Consider the following 19,797-nt stretch of genomic DNA (forward strand, 5'->3'; position numbering starts at 1 on the left):
ATCTAGGCATAATTTGAAGTTTAAGAGAGGATAGGCATACATTATTGGCAAACAGTATGTGGTTTTACACAAGAGATTTGGGTGTCTATGGCACTTAGTATCTGCAGGGCCCTGGATGGACACTTACAGATGACTACATGGTATTTACCTTTTCTTTTCTCTATGGGATGAATGTATCTTATTGATTTTCTTTCATTTCTGGAGATTGAATTCAAGGCCTTCCCACTGAGTTATAACTTCAGCCCTTTGAAATATTTTATTCTGAGATAGAGTTTCACTAAATCACTAAGCTGTCCACAAGGGACTCGAACTTGAAATCCTCCTGCCTCAGCCTTTAAGAGTACTGAGACTACAGGTGTGAGCCCCTATACTTGACTTTGATTGCTCTTCTTAAAAGCAACTGATATAAAATTATAAGCTTTTAAATTCTTATTAATTTTGCTTTCTTAATCTGAAACATGGAGCCAACAACACACTAATGAGAGAAGTTGAGTCCTATTTTCATGAGGGTTTTCCTAGATTTAATTCATTATCATTTTTGAGTTCATACTTTTATTCCCAATCAACTGGTATTTTATTACTTTTTACCTTCTTTTGTGTGTATGGAGGTGGGTACCAAGAATTGAACTCAGGACCTCATACTTGTCAGGCAGATGCTACAGCACTGAGCTAAATCCCTGGCTCCCTTTTTAACCTTCTTTCAAATACTGAAGTACATTTTACATAAAATAAGTCTCCCCTTTCTGGTAAACATCTGACAAATGTACAGAGTCATGGAACTACCACAAGACAGCAACTGTGTCAGCTCTGAATTCCCTTGTGTGCCTTTATGCTCTCTTGCCAACCCACCCCAGCAACCACTGATCAGCTTTCTGTCCCTACAATTTTGCCCTTTCCTAATGTTACATAGAGGGAATCACACCTGTGTGAGTCCTTATTTACTATTTTAAACAGTCTCCAATTGCTCCCTACATTTGTTATCTATTTTTACATTTATCACTGAGATACTACTAGTTCAAGAAATTATTAATGCACGTTCCTAGGAGCCATTTGAATATCGATGCAATGAAATGGATTTATGGGATTATGGAATGTTGGTGTTGGAAGGAATCCTCAGAGTCACTTTAGTCAAAAGCTTTTCAGTGTCTCCTCCATGAAATGGAGGTTGAACAATGTAGTATTTTGTAACAGAGTTTCCAAATATGCTCTCCTGCTCCCTGCCTTTAGGATTATTCACCTTCTTCTTCACATCACTGGGAGTGCCTTGGTTTGTCCAGATCACTTGTACGGCCAGCAGGGTAGGAGTGAAAGCCATGCATCCCGCTTTGGAGCCAAAGGTTTAGGAGCTTTTATGGCTCTGCCATCCCTTGTTCTTGTGGCCATGACAAGGACATATCCCAAAAAGCAAATTTTTTTTTCAGCCTGGATCCTGAAATTTGGAAGATATTCAGTAGAGTGCCTGCCCATCTGCTGTCAAGATATAATAGGAAATAAACAAAAAACACAGCCTGGCTACTGGGTGACACTGGGATATCATGCTTGTTTATGGCTGGAGCAAAACTGGTGAAAGCTAGATTATGCAGACACCCTGTCAGCCAGAATGTGCAGCCTTTGCCTTCAGAATCCTCCTGATTAATTGATCTTAGCACTTAGAACTTCTCCTGGGGACACTCTTCCCCCAGATACAGTACAGTGTTTTATTAAATATTTGCCTCATTGCTGGGACAAAATGTCTAACACTCAAAGTTATAGGAAAAAAAGTTTACTTGGCTCACAGTTTGTAGAGGTTTCAGCCCACAGTCTTCAGGATGGCATGGCACTGGAGCATCACAGAGCAGAAATGGCCCAAGGCAAGCAGGCATATAAGAGCACATTAGTTCTTCTGTTCCTTCTGTCTATGCACACCTATAGCAGGTATCGCATTCACATCCTTAATCCTAGACAGAACTATGCCAAACCAATTAGACTGATTTAGTAACCATATACCCTTCAACTAGCACCACATGCTCCAGATTCAGCCACCTCTGGAAAGCTCTTGCCCACAACTGCATGAGACTTTGTGTGTAGGGGTGGGGGGATCTAGACACAAATCATAACAAGAATACTTCCTTGCATGCTTTGGATCTCTACATAGTATAAAAACAGTGACAGGTGACCCTGTATAAGACATACCATTTTCAACCCAGCCACTCTTCACCTGCTTTACCTTCCAATCAGCATCTAAGTGCTGCAAAGGACTCTCTTCACTTTGTTTGCTGCTACATCTTACATTTGAATCACAGCCTAGCACAATGTCAAAGCTCAAAAAGTGCTAAGTAAATGAATAAATTTTGTGCCAGTTAAACATAAAAACACATCTGTTTCTTGTTAAGTGGTATGGTTTTGTTATCTGATAATTAAATATATATAACTTGATGCATAGTTTTGACTGGTATTTCCAAACTTTAGTCTGCTTTTTCTGAAATAAAAAGCTACTGTTTTTTGTGTTTCTTATACTGCAAGCTGCTTTGAGTCCTTAGAATTATCCAAGAATAAATAAATAAGTGCAAATTTGTATCCATAAAATATCATAACATCACTGCACTGCAGATAAGAATATTTATTGCTAACATATTAGACCACTATCAACACACAGAACAAGCATCTCAGGTCCTCCTGCCTCTTTAGTCTAATTTCTCGTCAACTGAGACTCTTAATTTTCACTTGAAAAACAGCCAAACTTTATGGGACCCAACAGACTACATTCTTGTCATAACATCTTGTCTACATTAAATTCTTTCCTCACTTCTCTTTATTTAACAAACTCCTATTGATTTAAAAAAAATTCAGATATCCATCCATTCGTCTGTCTATTCATCCATTCATTATCCATCCATACTTGAGCACCTGTTACACATGAGCTGTCCTCATTTCTTGGGTCAACATTATTGAGCCAAAAAAGGTGACAATCACAGGGCTTCCAATCTATGGGCAGAACCAGACAAAAACCCATGTTATCAGTGCATCATGCACAGGGATTCTCCTCTCTTGCTCCAGGACCAAACGCCACAGTGCCGCTATCCTGGCTCCTAATGGTCACAGTGGGCATGGCCCAACATGCTTGAAAAAAGAAAGAAAACCACTCCAACATTTTTGAGATTCTGTGGAAGGTGTTACATGTTAGAGTAAAAGGAATCAAAACAGATAAGGAGGTCAGGAGTGTTAGGATGGGGGAATATGTGCGAGCTAGGTTTGATGCTTTTTGAGGACAGAGTTCCCTAGGCAAAAGGAGCAGACATGCAGAGACTCTTGAGTAGTTTCAAGGAGCATCAAAGAGGCCAGAGTGCCTGACTCAATAAAGGAGGCTGTGGAGGTAGCAAGAAAAATAAATCAGGCTCAAGATGTATGTTTTGGAAAAAATCTTTAGCACATGAAACTAACTGCAAGCAAAAAGCTGAGAAGCATTCTCTTTTGTGAGAGGACTATCTTTCCAGAAAGGTTTCAATCTGTAGCTGAAACTTCTTTTGGCCCTTGGGTTTCCCTAAGTTGTACTTGGACTGAGAAACTTCCCAAGGAGGGTCCTACATTCCCATCAAATGTGGCCTCCTCAAAAGATAACAGGCAAAAACCCACATCCTGTATGAATCCATTCACGTGAAGCTCTGGAACAGACCAAACTAATCAATAGTGACAAAAGGCAGGATGAGGGTTGCTGGACTACAAAAGACACAAGGGAAACTTTTGGGGACAATAAAATGTTTTGTGTATTGATTTTGGAGGACAAACCCTGCACAATTATTTCTCATTAAATTGAGCCTTTAAAATCTACACATTTTATTGTATGTAACTGAACTCAAGTGAACATAAATGTTCCACAAACAAAACCGAGTTGTAGTGTAGCTTGCAAAAAGAAACTCCCACCCCCAAACCATCTCCACATACCTCATCATGTACAGGCATTGACTCAGGGAGGGTCAGGGTTTGGAAATGGCTTGTCTTCCCAAAGGTTCATGGGCTGGAAGTGTGGAGGTGTTGAGGTGGTAGAATCTTTAAGAGGTGAACTTAGCAAAAGTTAATAGGTTACAAGGCATTGCCCTTTGCAAGGATTCACACTGGTTTACAAAGTAAGTTAGTTCTTAAAGAATGGATTCTTATAAAGTGACACCAATCCCTGAACTTAGCCTTTTCTATACCACAGGTTCCTTTTCCATTTATCCATGTTATAATGTGGCTTGAAGGTTCTCAGCCACGAAAGGCAAGACCTATGGAGCAGCCCAATCTCTCCAACACTGTGAACTATATAAACCTCTTTTCTTGACAGCATACCCAGAGTCAAGTATTCTGTTACAGCAACACAAAAAGGATGAATTCTGGGAAGCAGTGAAAAAAACAGGACAGGTTTATACCAGAGTAAAGGCAGGAGAAATATTGCCTTAATTTATTTTTAACTTGCCTTGAACCTAATTGCTTTTCCATGTCCAGGTTAAGCAGCACTTTAATATGTTTTTTTTGGTCATTAATTTAAATGTTATGCTTGACTTAACTGGAATGTTCACACTTTGATATAAATCTCCTATGTGGCACATTTATACTCTCCACTTATGCTGCCTGTGGTGATTAGTAGGTCATTCTGGCCTGTTTTATGTGAACAAGTCACTAACCTGATCATCTACCCTAGAGGCAGAATTACCTCTGCTGCCCCTGTCACCCCTTGGCTGCAGCTGTCACCTATGTTGAGGTGTCTGAGTTAACATGCACATTTTCTGCCTCACTTTAAAAAGAGCAAAAGATCCAACATATTTGCATGAGTTCCACAAAGGCAAATTTATTTTGACATATCAACTAATAATGTCCATTCCCTTTCTGGGACAATTAATATCACATTTTTATTATGGTATCTGTACTAAAACCATCAGTACAATGGACGACACTGACTTTTAAAGGAGTTTAGCAATTCTGTGACAGATCAACTGTAGTAATTTCCTTTCTTTGGGGTTTATGGTCATTATTAGTCATATTTCACATATTTCAGATGCAGCAGCCACCTGGAATAGAAGCCATGTGAGCTTAAGGTGCAAAGGACCGAGGATCAGTGACAGTGGGATGCACTTGGGAGGGAGAAAGGTATGCTCAGAGAGAAGATAGGAAAGGACACAACACGTATGTAAGGACTCAGGATATTGAGAAGTGGGTCATTTTGAAATCTTACCTGAGCACTCAGAAGATTTTTGGCTTGGATCCCAGTCACAATGTCTAAGAAATTCCCTTAAAATGTTCAGAAACTAAACCCCAATCTTTCGCAGCTTCAGAGCTCAGAGTATGTCTTTTCTCGGCCCACATGCATAGGAGTCCCAGTGGCCCCACGCAGTGCTCAGTGGTCAGGGAGTCAGTCATACTCCCTGACCCTCTGGGTGAGGGACACCTAGTGTCTTCTCGCAAGGTCCTTGCCCAGATTCTGTATTGAAGCAGCCTCCTCTGTCACACCCCACTCCACAGTATAGGTTAGTGGACAGGAACCAACACCTCAACACAGGCACAATCAGTCTTCAATCTGGTCAGTGATCTATGAAGCAGCCAAACATAAAATGTCTCATCTCAAATGTCAATGTCTCTCTTGGATTGCCTGAAAGATTAGGTAAGTATGAGGAAGACAAAGATAGCAATGGAAAGCTCCTGATGGGCATGCAAGTTGGAAGGGCATCTGTAGTCAGAGGAGAGAGCGTATATCATGACTGAATCTAAACTATGAGTTTTCAAGAGCCCATACATGCAATAGAGAAATGGAAGATATGTTATACATCATTCTGGGCACGGGACACAGGCACCTGCTCCTGGAGGCATAAGGCTGATAAAGCCTGCAGGCTAATGGTTCCTTAAATCCTCTAAGGCTCAAATGTCAGTTGTCACTGTTAGAGTGAGGCTGTGCTCTAGGGCTGTTCCTAGGATTCTGCATAATTTCTAACTCCCTTTTCCTATGTTTCTCCTTATAATCAGATACCAGGATTACTGAGACAAAATGAATGTTTTTAGCAAGGGAGGATCTAAGAAGGAAAGAAAAACAAGCCCCATGATATGAGCATGGGTTTCCTGCTGGGTGATATGTCTTTTTCAGCGATGCAAAGCTCTTTTTCAGGATAAAATCTTACAGGAAGGGCTTCAGTAATGCTTCCTTAGGAAAGGAAAGTCATCCAAGTCCTGGGAATAGAGGTGTCCTAACAGAAACAAAACATTTCCAGAAAACTATCACGTACTCATTTCCATTGTCTGAGGCCTAGGGTGGTGAGCACAGGTAAAGAGTTAATGAGAGTACTGCTTACAGTTACATGAGATTCTCTGAATCTGGTGAAAGAGCCTGTTGGCCATACTGAAGATGCTATAGATGGACTGAATATCTGTTTCTTCATAAAAATTATGTGGTAAAGCCTAATCCCCCAAGGTGCTGGTATTCAGATATGAGGCATCAAGGATGTGCTGCATGTTCATGGCACCTGGTATTCTGTATTTCCTGGTCCTAGAGGATGCTGATGCTCCTGGTCTGGGGCCATGTTCTTAGCGGGGATGGATACGAACCCTGCTCTCTGATAGAGAATATCTGTTCTCCATGCACCATCACATCCCCAGGGCTCATTAAAACACACATGTGAACATGACCTCTGAGGCTTTGAAAGCTATTCTGTATTCCTGGATAGGGCACATAAATTAATAAGCTCTTGATCACATTAGCAAAAAGGAAAATATCTGAAAATGTATCCCTGCCTTCCAAACAATTAAAAATCTCATGTCAGCAACTTGGAGTTGTCCTGTTAGCACATTTCCAACTTTGGAGTTAGAATGCTCAACAAGTCACAGGCTGGATAAGATCAGAGAATACTCACAGGTGATTTCATTGGCTCAGTTGTTTTCTGAATAAAAAACACCACCATGAGGAAAAGAGGAACTACCCAGGACTAAACATGGAGAAGAGGAACAGGGCTGAATCCAGACTAGGTGTGTTATGATTAAATCTGTCACCCTCATAGTCTCCAAAGTTATTTTACAGAATACTTGGGGAAGGTGGTATGTCTATTATTATAGATGAACAGCCTTACCGGTTATTTAGAAAAAGACTCTGAATGGCTTGGGTTAAGGTGATTGTTTTGTGTGCAGGCAGTGGACTTTGAGGAGGGAGAACAGCTATCTGCCCCAGCTATTGACTGCAGCCATCTATGTAAGAAAGAATTCTTTCTGAGCTATTGATAGCCCATTTGCAAGACCATCACCCATGACACAGGGTGTGACTTGGGGACATCAAGGGCTAGCTCAGGCTCCAAGGGAACCATGATACCTGCAGATGATTTCCCTGGCAGCCATCACCAACTATCCCTAGTTCCACCTCCTTCTGTGATATAGCTTGGGAAGAGGCACACAGCATAGACACTGTAGGGATTGTCAGGGACTGTGTTGGCTTCTAAAGGCGGTGAGTTTAGCACTGGGTTAACTGCTCATGGACTAATCGGAAGGTGATCTCTGGCATGGGCATTGATTGTGTTTACTTTGGAGACACAGAACTTCCTAGAATCAACAAGTGCAGTAAGAGCCAAAGGCATGATTCCTGTTGCCCTTGAACTTCTCATAGGGCTATCGACTCTTTCTGGTTTTCCTGACACTCTCTGGTTTTTAACACTAAACTCTCTGTATTTTGGGAAACTTTTCAGTCTCTAGAATACCAGGATGGTTTACCTCTTAGACATGTAAGGTATGGGTATAAACAAATCATGTGCGAAGTTATGAAAGAGACAGAAAAGCTCAAGGACTTTGAAGGGTAGAAATTCATTATATCCTGAAGAAGATTTAAGAATTGAGTTTTATTCATATAGGCATTATAAATGCAGTTGTTGGGGTGAGGGGAGGAACTCAACATTAAAGAAAAATTAGGGAACTCTCCTATAACTAGCCAACTTGCTCCAAAGAGATGTTTTACTTTTAATGATTTCATCACTGAAACTTCAAAGATGATGACAAAGAGGAAATGTTTACTTTAGCTTGTATAATAGCCTTGAGTTTGACAATCACCTTCAATATACTTCTGAAGATGATATTGATGGAGAAATTGTGTCAGAATCACTGAAGAATAAAGAGGAAACACTTTTGTTACCCCCCTACTTTATCAGGCCACAAAACTCAGAATTCATTTTTCTAAAACAAAAGTACCAAAAAGAACCAAAATTTTAAACCATTTTTCATATATAAAGTTGACATTCACCCTGTCCCACCAAAAAAAGAAAAAGATGGAAAAGACTCACATTGGACTTGTTGCTTGCTTTGAACACTTAAAGTTACAGGTACTAAAATCCTAAAAATATCAAACCATCATAAAGTTATAAAAAGACTGTTTAGTTTTTACTCTAACTTTGGCATCCATCTTAACCAAGCTACATTAATTCATTGCCTAGGAGTTCTGCAAGCTTATGTTTATTTATAATATTCAATATTCCCATAAGCACAAATGTTCCAAATGGAAGGTTGCATTTTGATAATGCCCATTTCTTCATAAAGATTTTATCATCTACCTACATTAAAGCCTCTCTCTACACTTTGCTGCTTTCACCTTGTATATTCCTGCTTTATTTGCTTAATCGTGAGCTCCTGGCTTCCTAGGCTTTCTCAGGTTTGAAACAAGCAAAGTTTGTGCATTAGTGTATCCCAGGCATGCATGATTTATGAATGGCGGGTTTCTTGGCACAATTTAATGGTATCAGAACAACTTTGTTTTATACATTAAAATGCAAGTCAAAAAGTGGCAACAATGGGTAAGATATTAGAATGCACAGAGCATAAAGAAGTGCCAGCCCAGAGTTCGTCAGTCCTTTGGAGGTTTAGTACTATCTGGGGACAGACGTTCTGACCAGTGTAATAAAATACTGTATATGAAATCCTGACATTTGGCCAACTAAAAAGTATTCTAAATTGTTAATAACATGACCTACCTAGCCAATCCCTTATTCTGCAAAAAAAAAAAAAAATTGTTGACATTTATATAAATAGAAAAAAGAAGCATGTTTGACTAGTCCAAAGCAATTCATTTTTTCTCTTTAGTGGACATCCTAATCCTATCAGACCATTTTCTACCATAATAATTCTTCCTCTGACAGAATCATTTTGTAGATCAATCTATCAGTCAGTGTTATCAAGTTTTCACAGTCAAAAAATTTCATCATTTCAAAAGAACTACCCTTCCTGAGTTAAATCATAGTCTTACTTCTGGTATATGCCCGTGGATGATAAAAGCTCAATATGCACATATATATTTTTCTCAGTGTGAAATATGAACCCCCAAAATTTAATTTTCTTTAGGAATAATCCTAACATATACTTTGCGAGCCACATAATTATTAAATTAATTATTCTAAATAATGTCATATATTTCGGATGTTCCAACCACTTTACACATAGTCAAGTAACATCTGATCTCTTTTTGCACGTGGCTAAATCAAAGAACTGTGAGATTATAACTCAGATCTTCAAGGTAACAGCATAGGAGTCCTACAGGTAAGTGTTTAATGTGTCATGGAAAGATAACCCTCACAAACATCCAAAAGACCTCAACATCTTCAGTATCAGTGTTAGGAAATAAGGGCTCTAAAGCTCATGGCTTAAGGAAGATTAGGATGCATAGGTAACTGTAAACACACTTTCTGCAGAAACCTTTCATATCCTTCATGGTGGAAGCAACTTGAACCACATTCACCATCCAGGACAATTTTCTTGTGCACTTCTGGGAACTCTGGCCAGTGGGTAGAGCCTTACACACATGGACACATGGGTTACCTTGTAGATTTTGCAATGGTAGAGTCATGATGCCTCCAGCTGCAGCTGCTGCTACCAGTCCTTGGATGTTGGTGAGATTCGCTGTGGGCAGTGTGAGGACCAGTCCCTGTTGGCCCCCGAGCTGTCCGGCCATGTTGAATGGGATGAGGATGGGCTGGTTGAGGGCTGGGGGGCCTCCAGGCATCACGCCAGCCACAGCAGAGGCGAGCTGCTGGGCCGTCAGAAGCGGCTGCAACACAAGAGAAGCATCCCTCACCCTCTTGTGGGACCAGGAGAACTTACTTAAAGCATGTTCTCTCCCTTTCAGCTGAAGAAGGTGAAAAGAAACATGCACTACCCTAGAAAAAGAGACAACCCAATGCAAGAAAGTTTTTTGAAATCATATTTCAATTATTTCTATGGAAAATTTCATTTGGACTCTACTGAGGAGCTCAAATACCTTTAAAAGCAATACCTGACACCTATGTCTTGTCTTTCCAATGAATTTTCATATGACCCTTACCTTCAAGAGTGTGAAGTTGTCAGCTAATTTATTCTATGTTGCTCCAGAAAAAAAAATGCATTGCGATCAATGGGATTTTATTTATTGATTCAAAAATAGCAAGGAAGCACTATTTTCAGCTCTTTAAATAAATTAGAATAATGTCAAATATTTACTTCATGTTAAAAAGTCTATAGTATGGGCTGGGGATTTAGCTCAGGGGCATAAGCGCCTGCCTGGCAAGTGCTAGGTCATGAGCTCGATCCCTGGTACTGAGGGAAGGGGGGAGTCCATAGTAGCACCATTATGTAGATGTATGGCCACAAGGTGTATATATTGGCACAATCCTTTCAAAAAGCCATTTGGAGATATATATATTCCCAGCCAAGCAGAGTGGAACATGCCTGAGAGGCTGAGGCAGGAGGACTGCAAATTTGAATATATCTTACCCTGGGCAATTTAATAACTTAGAGAGCCCTTGTCTCTAAATAATAGATAGATAGATAGATAGATAGATAGATAGATAAGTCCGAGGATACAGCTCAGTGCAAAGACCCCTGGTTCAATATCTAGGACTGAAAAGAAATATTCATCTCTTTTTGACTCAGTGTATACTCCTGGGATATAGCTTAAAGACAGAATTCAAAAGGAAAAAATATAAATGCTTGAAAATATGTGCTACATTTTTAAAAGCATGTTGCAAAACAGCTCGCTACAGGATTGAACTTGATAAACCATTATGTAGTCATTAAAACAGATTATTATGACACTTCTTTAGGAAAAGAGAAAAATGTCATATAAGATACATAAAAATAAACTATTAAGCAAACAAATATTTACTATTAAGGTGAAAAAACTACATATGGACAACATTGAGATCTACAACAAAATATAAAAATAAGAATGTTTACATTTTTACAATGAAATTTTTTAACATTATTACACCAACATTTTTGCCCAATTAAAATGATACCATAAACACACACATTTATGTCTACCATGGATCAATAGCTACTGTCTGAGTGGATGCCACAAAAATTGCAGCCACTGGACATCAGACCTGTTTGCACGTGGGCATGGGGTCTTCACCATGGTGAGAGACTAAGGAGGACTCCCACCCTGGTGGGCCAGACGGCTGCGAGTGTCACTTGACCCAGGATGTCACTGTACCCTATGGGCCCTGATGTAAGACACATGATCTCACATCCTTTTGTCTTCCAGAGAAGCCAGTACCACACTCTTACCCAGGGGAATTCAGTTTTCTTTTTTTTTTTTTTTTTTTTTTTAGGTATGTGTGATTCTGTAAAGAAAAGGTAATTAAATACAAGTGTGGTATAGAGCCCACCATGCAGGCAGTATATGACTGATCCTACGGGTGAGTTATGGGGAGGTCCGTTACTTGCCCAGGTCTCATTTCTAGGGTGTATTTAGGGACCAAGGCCAAGCAGGCAGCACCAGAATCCATGTTTCAGCCTCTCTCCTATACAAGGAGCTGAATAAGCAAGCAGCAGCTGCTTTATGGGATGGATGAGGGGTGGGCGGAAAGGGCTGAGCCCACTGTTGGGTCATCTCTCTAGTGTCTCTCTCCCCTACACCCCTTCAGAAGTAATTCTGGAGAAGCAGAGGGCTCGCTGTTTAGGACCACTTCCCTAGACCCCACTTTTTGCATTATTTGCTAAATTCACACCAAGTAATTGTGCTTCCTTTTTCAAAAACACAAAGTTACTCTAAAGTGCAAAATAGACTTTCGGAATAAAAATAAAATTAATACACTGGCCTTAAAATTCTTGGTGTGCTATCACTAGTAATAAATATTATACTGAAAAGGAAGGCAAATGGGTAATCCTGAAATTGTCACAGATTTGGAGTCCAGGCCTTCAGAAATTTTAAAGTTAGATTAGGGGCTTAGAGCAAAGCGTTGCTTGTCGGTTTGTCACAGTGCCACTGTTCCTCACTGGCCTAAGACTGTCAGGGCACTCACCTAACCTGTCAGGGCAAGAGTGTGTTAGGACTGATATGGTCACAGGCACATCTGTGCACACAAAAGCACAGATGTCGTAAGGAGGATGACATAAGGGGTGACAAAGAAGCCAGCTACTGAGATTCCCACAACAGTCTCCTAAACATCTCCCAGGTACACAGTGGTGCCTGGGAGGTACAATATTACCAGAGGCCGCAGAGGGACTGGTGACAACTGGAAAAGAATGTGATACCAACCCAATCTCTACCCTTGGGCAAGCCCTGTACGTGTGGAAAGTGATCAATCTCCAGAATAACAATGACAGCAAAGGGGAGAGAAAGGCCCAGTGACTCTTTCAGTAAAAGCAAGATGAACTCTGAAAGCTGCACACTGCACGAGACACAGGTTTTCAAAAGCCCAGCCTTTTATAATTGTGTTCTACATCTCCATATGACCCATGCAAGCCTGCAAAAAACAAATATTGGACTTTAAAAAATAATGAACGTATTTCTTTATTAATGCCGGAGCTATGTGTGATGTACAGTATTGTCAAACCCAATAAGCCAAACTTGCATTAAAATTGCATTAACGTTCTTATATTAAATCACATCTTGTATTTCAAAAATGGCTATAGTAAAGTGGAAGTAACTTAATTCTCTTCACACTCCAGTCATTAAAGTTTAACTTTTGAGAAAACTGCATGGTAACCAACAACACAGACGTAGTGAGTTTTAAGAAAATTTTTTTTTCCAAATTATTAAAATCAATGTTTTTCTTTAGAAGACAGAAGAGTTTTGCAAACACCTATTGTTTCCCATGGGATTTAATAGTAATGTAGTCACACAGCTTCCCATACAAAAAGTTAACAGCACCTTTGCTCTGTTGAAGTTCATTGGATTCAATTCATTGTTATTTATTTATATGGTTAAACTATCCTAAATGCAGCCTGATGGAAAGCAGGTGAGAGATACTGACCTGTGGCCCAACAGGAAATGGAGGGTGGGTCTGACTGGCTGGGTGTTGCTCGGGAGAGCCTGGATCTGACAGTGCTGCGTTGCCTCTGGCCCCTGAAATTCAAAAGAGAAGTGCTTAATACAAGAGAGATCCTTAATATAAGACCCGGCCTGATTAACTTCACACCACCTTTGTTTTCTTGTGATGTCGCAGAGAATTAATGGAAGATGATACAACAGAGTGGTTTACCAATAGTTCTAGTGCTGAAATCACCTATTGACTGCATACATGATTATAAGGAACATGCGTGATGGTGAAAGTCACCAGGAGGTAGAAAGCAAGGGACACCAGGGGAAATAACACTCAGTTGCCCTGAAAGGATTACATGAGCTGTGCATCCTATGTAGGGGGGAGTTACATCCTTTATGCGCAGGAGAGCAACAGCTAATTTAATTTTCCAAAGCCAAAGAGTTGAGACATGACCAAGTCCACTCATATCATCCCAAATACGCTTCCCCATCTCCTTTGTAGCTAAGCCCTTTCTTTTGCCTGCTTCAGACAATTTTAGCAATACCTTTCCCTAAAGAGCAAAACCTTTTTCAATGTCACCTTCCACAATGTCCAAAAACAATATGGATCACCTTATACAAGTTTCCTGGGTGCTGAAAGAGACAGAATTGAACAGTAACTTCAAAGATCTACACTCAGTTAAGTATCGAAGAACATAGCTCAGTTCCTCTGCTGGAATCCTGTTGGACACCAAAGCACAAAAAAAAGAATATCCCACCTAAACAGCAAATCTATAAAGCCCTTTGGACGATAGAGTGTCTCTGTGTAGCTTATGTGCTTTGTTCCAGGACAAATCACTGCAGATAACACAACCACAGAAACAAGAAATACATGAGTAAACACACAAAACTAGCAGCCATTTTTGAGGGGTCCTTATTGGTAGCTTTTGTTTCCTTGAAAATTTCTAAGGGGTGGTTGAAATCCAATTCCAAGCAACCCTTAACAAGATCTTCTTTCCTGATGCTTGCCCTATGAATACCAAGTAGCAGACAATTCAGGACCTGTTTATTGGCATGCCATGGATGACCAAGAAAAAGAAAAAGATCTGATCCTGTCACATTTATAAATTTTAAAGAAGGTATTATTGGCTCATTTAAAACAAATTCTTCTATATATTCTCCAAAGGGACAGACTTATAAATAATGGAAATGTGGAAAAAATACTTCAGCACATTAAGCTACAAATAAAATTGACTGCTACATATTATTCAATTGACTTCTATCTGCACAGCGATGTGTCAATCATAACAGCATTTTATAACAGGATTAAGCAATAAACGTGCAAAGCCATTATGCAGAAATCTGAAAATCTGATTAATTTGTAATATTTTTTTGTGCAGAAAGTCAGGAATGGACATTGCTTGGGGAATACTTACAAGCATTCTATTGAAATTTCTAAATTGATTTGGAACAAACTAATAAAAATACAGGCTTGCTGACATTTTATAAAGTGAATTCTGTCAAAATATGTTTGGCATTTTAATGATTGCTGTCATTTAATAACAAGGGTAAGATGACCCATGAGAAGGTGCCAACACTTTCCCCATAATGTGCAGGAGACCTTTCTTTTCCTAATTTTTTAGTTATAACGTTTAGAAAGCAGGACATTTAAAACTAGGAAGTGCCTTATGCAGGGTAAGTCTCATGGTCTCTCTTACTATATACTCAAGTCCTACTTGCCTTGAAATTCTCACCATTTATTTGTACTTCTAAAAGCTTGCTGAGTCGCAAAATGTTGCTTTCTATCAAATATTAAGATTGGATTAATTCACAGATAGGTAAAAAAATCACTACTTAAAAAATTTGGCTTTTTCTTAGTTTTTAGGCATGGGGTTTTATACTAAAAAGAGTTTTACAATGCACAGAAAAATAGAAAAGTCTCCCTTAAACAATTAAGAATCTATTCATATCTTAATTTTTAAAAATTTCTATGCCACGGTAAGCCTTTCTGTGCCCTGTTTCTTGCATGTGGGCCGGGCCTGTTTGACCTGTCCCACACAGGCACTGTGTCAACAAAAGTGTTTGTTTGTTCTCTGCAACTTTACACACACTGCATTTGCTTACTTTTCTTCCTTGCTGCCTTGAGGCCATAAATGGTGCTCAGTACCTTGTTCTGAGGCCCACTATTCGCAGAAACCATGTTCAGTGCAGTCTGGGGCAATTCCACACAATTTCATGTGTAAAATGAGGTCTTTCACAGGCTCTCGAAGAGATTATGTATGCTCTCACGTCTGACCAGTAAGTAACGTTTCTTCTTAATGTACATCTCCATTTTCCCCAAACACGTGTATCATGCTTAACCTTGTAGGACCATAAACTAATCTGTCTGGGTGGAAGGCTGCTCTTGAATAGAGGCCTTCTCAGAGCCAGAGGGAAATCTAGAAATCAGAAGAATAAATGACATCAGCAAAGGGTTGCAGAGATCTGAGGCAATGTTCAGCTTTATGTTAGCAGAGACCTGGAAGTTAGCTATTTCCACAGTCACAGATACAAAAACACCACCTTGAATGGGGTGTACAGGTTCACGCTGTCCTGGTATCTATAAAACATGTTACATCTCCGGAGACCAACGCATTCCAAGACAGCTCTCTGAGGCTAGGTGCGAAGAGGCAGGCCTGTGTTTTTAAGCACGGGAGCTCCGAGCTCTGCAGCTTAGGGACTGTGTGATAGGTTCACCACTCTCTGGAGGACATGTTGTTCACATTTCATGACTCTTCACGTATTCACACAATAAAGAAAAGAACTTGGCTTTTAATGCAGCAGTGGTCTAATTCCTTTAAGGTAGCTGCTGGCACCCACTTGATTATCTCCTAATGTTTAACATAAAATTTGAAAATATCTTATTGACAAATTCTATCACAATTCTAATTTATATGTTGTTATACTTTGGATCTTGAATGCACCCCAAAATGCCAAGTGTTAAAGGATTGGTCCCTAGTCTGGAAAATGGAGCCTACTGAAGAGAAATTGGGTCACTGAGGGCACTGCCTTGTGGGTTTCAGGATCCTGGCCCCTCCCTGTTGCTCTGTTTGTCTCAGCCACCATGATCAATTGTATTCAAGTAGTAACGACAAGAAAAATAATCTGTATGTGTTCTTGTTTCCACATATTTTCAGGACACAGTTGGTTAAATCTGTGTATCAGGATCTCAATGACAGAGAAGGCTGATTGTATAGCACTTCCTTTAGTTCATGGTAGCAGAATCAGGAAATATGACACCAAGATGCTGGAATATAGCTTCCAGATTCCATGGCTTAGAAGAGTGGTCCTCATCCAGGCATGCAGCTCATCTGTGGAGCTTCTCCTGGCCATTGACGGAGATGCTAAGGGCAAGTTCATGTGAATGTTTTCACACTACCGCACAAGGGATTGAGGAATACAATGAGTAAACAGTGGTTTATCAGCTGCCAAGGGTGTCTATCTTTTGCACTGGGAATACCATAGACCAGTAGTGATGACCCTATGGCACATGTGCCACAGCAGGCTGCTTCTTATCATTGAAAGCTCTAGAAGGTTTGCCATTGCCACCACAGACCATTAGTGTTAGCAACAGATGCATCATCAGTTGGCATGACCCCCAGGGCCTTCCAAGCTTTCTTGCCTTCAAATTTTCTCCCATTATAATATAGATTGAGAGAGGAATAGAAACTCATAGTCTTCACTGTGTGGCTCATAGCAATTTTTGTTTTGCAAATCTTTTTTTTTTAAATTTCAGCAGAACAGGTTTTCATTAACCAGGCTCAGATCCTCCTAGCTACTCCAAAAATAAAACAGATATGCATTCCTGTATACAGTCTTGGAATTTTCTGCTTTTTAAAAGTAGACTCTTCTAAATAAGTCATTTTAAGGCAAAAACACACATTTTTAGTCCTAAGAGGGTACACCCTTTTCTGGAGCCCTGGCCGGCTCTTTTTGCAAAGAGGACATGATGGCAGCAGCAGATTGAGAAGGAAAGAGAACCACAAATACAACTTGCTCATCAAAGGTACTCCCCCATGGTAGCCATCCTCTCCACATGCAGTGAATAAGAGTCCCTTGCTAATGACCAATGCATTTTTAATGAATCATATTTTTCTGAATTTGGGATTCTGTCCTTTATGCATTAACACAAACATAATCACATGAAGGTTACAGGGTTCTCCCAGCTCTTTCTGGTATTTCATACCTTTCTTGCCCACAGTTTGCACTTTTCACCAATGACTAAGGTGATGCAAAGGTTATTTATTATAAGATGGACAGTTGAATGCATTATTATTTCATGTTGGGAGGTGAACTCAGCAAAGCAGAAGGGCACAAGTCCCCTTTAAATTAAACTTCCTTTTCTTTCTATTTCGCCAAGATTACTAAATGCCAAGGAGGGAGTGGAAGTGTCTCTGTCTGCCACTTTTTATTGCCAGTCAGGATTTCTTTATGATACTGGACATACACATATTTATGTACAGAACACCACACAGACGCTCAGTGGAATTTGAGACTCTAAAGTAATAAGGCTGATTCTATAAGCCATATGTGAAAATCAAACATTCATTAATTCACATAAGGGGTTGTATATTTTTTGCAAATTATGTTGTCAGGTACTTGTAACTTCATCCACTGAAGCCTGGAGAACACAGAGTTCCTGATGATATTAATGTAAAAAGCAGATTCCTTTCTTCTGGCAGGCGATTCATATGGTCTCTGAGGGAGAGAAACCAGATCTCTTTATTTGAGTGAGGGATCTAAGTCTTCATTGGCTCTAAATAATGATCTTCAAGACTGAACATATAATTTTCACTTGAAAAGCAAAAGGGAAACTTGAAATATTTAGATAAAATGCATACACACATCCAGACAGACAGACAGACAGACATCCTTGTGTATCTCTTATTTGGACTTGATCATCCGAATATTTTTATAATATTTACAAAAATTGTTTAATAACTGCTTCTGTGTTTCATGTAAATTTAGTCTATGTAAGCTATGGAGATTGTTAAGACTTTATTTCCTCAAAATTTACTAAATTTCCCTTCTGTCTTCCTCCAAAAATTTTTTATCATTTGTTTTCACATCCATCTAATAAAAGCAGAGCTGAACTCCTGTGATATCCAGACCAATAAAGGTTTCAATTTCTGTAAATGCTTCTTCTCAGAGAGAGATGAGAAAAGAGAGTCATCAAACATACTTTAGCAAAATTTCATGACATCTGTGGGCAGACAGGGCTTTGGGGTAGGGATTATCCCTTAAGTACTGCTATCTCCACCAGAAAACAAATTCTTTCAGGGCAAAGACTTTCTAAGGCATCTTTGTTTCTCTGAAGGCCAGCTCTGGGCTTTGATGTGTGTGCATGTGTGTGCATATGCATGCATGTATGTCTGCTAGTGTTTACTTAAAACTGTAGCACACTTAAAATGATGGAATTCCCTAGAAAAGTCAACATAAACAATCTAGACGCAGATTATAAACCACCTAAAATGGTTTGTCTAATTTCTAGGATGCCCTTTATTAACCTATGTATCAGTCATCAGACCACTGTAGTCAGTGCTCACTAGAGAAACAGATTTAGCATAAGATATATAAATACACAGTATAAGGATTTACAAGGAGGCTTACAATGGCCACCTGCAGAATCAGGTGCTGTGGAGTGCAAAAGGGCTGTCTGTGTGCTGGAGATCTGAAGGGTCTAGTCAAAGCTCAAAGGCCTGGAGCTCACTGCAATGTCCGGTGTGAGTATCTATCAGGAATTCTGCGCTGGAAGGCTGAAGAGTCTATGCTGGAATCCAGGAGCCAGCAGCCAAGGTGAAGGTGCAGACTGGAGCTCCTCTGAAGAAAGAAAACTGAGCCTCCCTTCTTTTCCCTTTTATTCCATTCAGAGACAAGCCACTCACATCCAGGATGAGTCTTCTATTTCCAGTAAATCCATTCAGTAAATCCCTTCAAAACCATACTAATCCAATTAGCTGGGTGTTTCTTGCTCAACTTGACACAATCAGTTAATTATTACAGCCTAGGATACCTGGTTCATGTCAACACACCTGTCCATGAGATGAACATGTCTTCTGATAAGGTCACAGGTAGGGACCACCCTCAACAGTGTAAATGTGGCACGATGAAGTCTTTCTTCCCCAGTGGTCAGCAAGACTTTGGTGCTTCATGAATGATGTGGGCCACATGTATTCTGTGGTATTATGGTCCCCATGGAGCCTCTTTTGTACTTCATCGATGCTCTTCCAGATGCCTGTACCAGCTATATAAACTGTGAGGCTCATAAAATGCAGGTCTCCCATCTGGAGCTGGGAAATTAATCTTCCTTTCCTTGGAACCACTACCTCAACCCCACACAGAAAGGGCAAAGTCAAGGCCTACACCCTTTCCACTGGGATGTGCTGGATACTTGATCAGGGGCAGGTCCACAATGGGAAGATCACTGGAACCCAGTCTCCTGAGAAGAACTGAAGGGAGAGTATGGTAGCCACACTCAGGCTTCCAGAAGCTTCCAGAAGCTTCCAGAAGCAGGGTCTAGGCAGCCCACTCCTACTTTTTCCTGGGAGAGGAGGAGGCTCTAGGATTCT

At 40.1% G+C, this 19,797-nt stretch overlaps 1 protein-coding gene across 3 annotated transcripts in view; it reads right to left on the reverse strand.

Moving 5' to 3' along the window:
• Pou6f2 (POU class 6 homeobox 2) overlaps window positions 1-19,797 on the reverse strand; it is a 384,698-nt gene that overhangs the window by 254,094 nt on the left and 110,807 nt on the right. For all 3 annotated transcript variants that reach the window (XM_023565208.2, XM_063233938.1, XM_063233937.1), the window contains exons 2-3: window positions 13,203-13,294; window positions 9,787-10,015 (exon numbers count right to left, since the gene is read on the reverse strand). In XM_023565208.2, coding sequence (XP_023420976.2) covers window positions 9,787-10,015; window positions 13,203-13,294 — 321 coding nt within the window. The remainder of the gene's footprint in view (window positions 1-9,786; window positions 10,016-13,202; window positions 13,295-19,797) is intronic.

This window comes from Cavia porcellus, unplaced genomic scaffold (assembly GCF_034190915.1).
Source record: "Cavia porcellus strain 051 isolate PalLab524CR breed Dunkin Hartley unplaced genomic scaffold, mCavPor4.1 scaffold_23, whole genome shotgun sequence".
NCBI classification, from domain to species: Eukaryota; Metazoa; Chordata; class Mammalia; order Rodentia; family Caviidae; genus Cavia; species Cavia porcellus.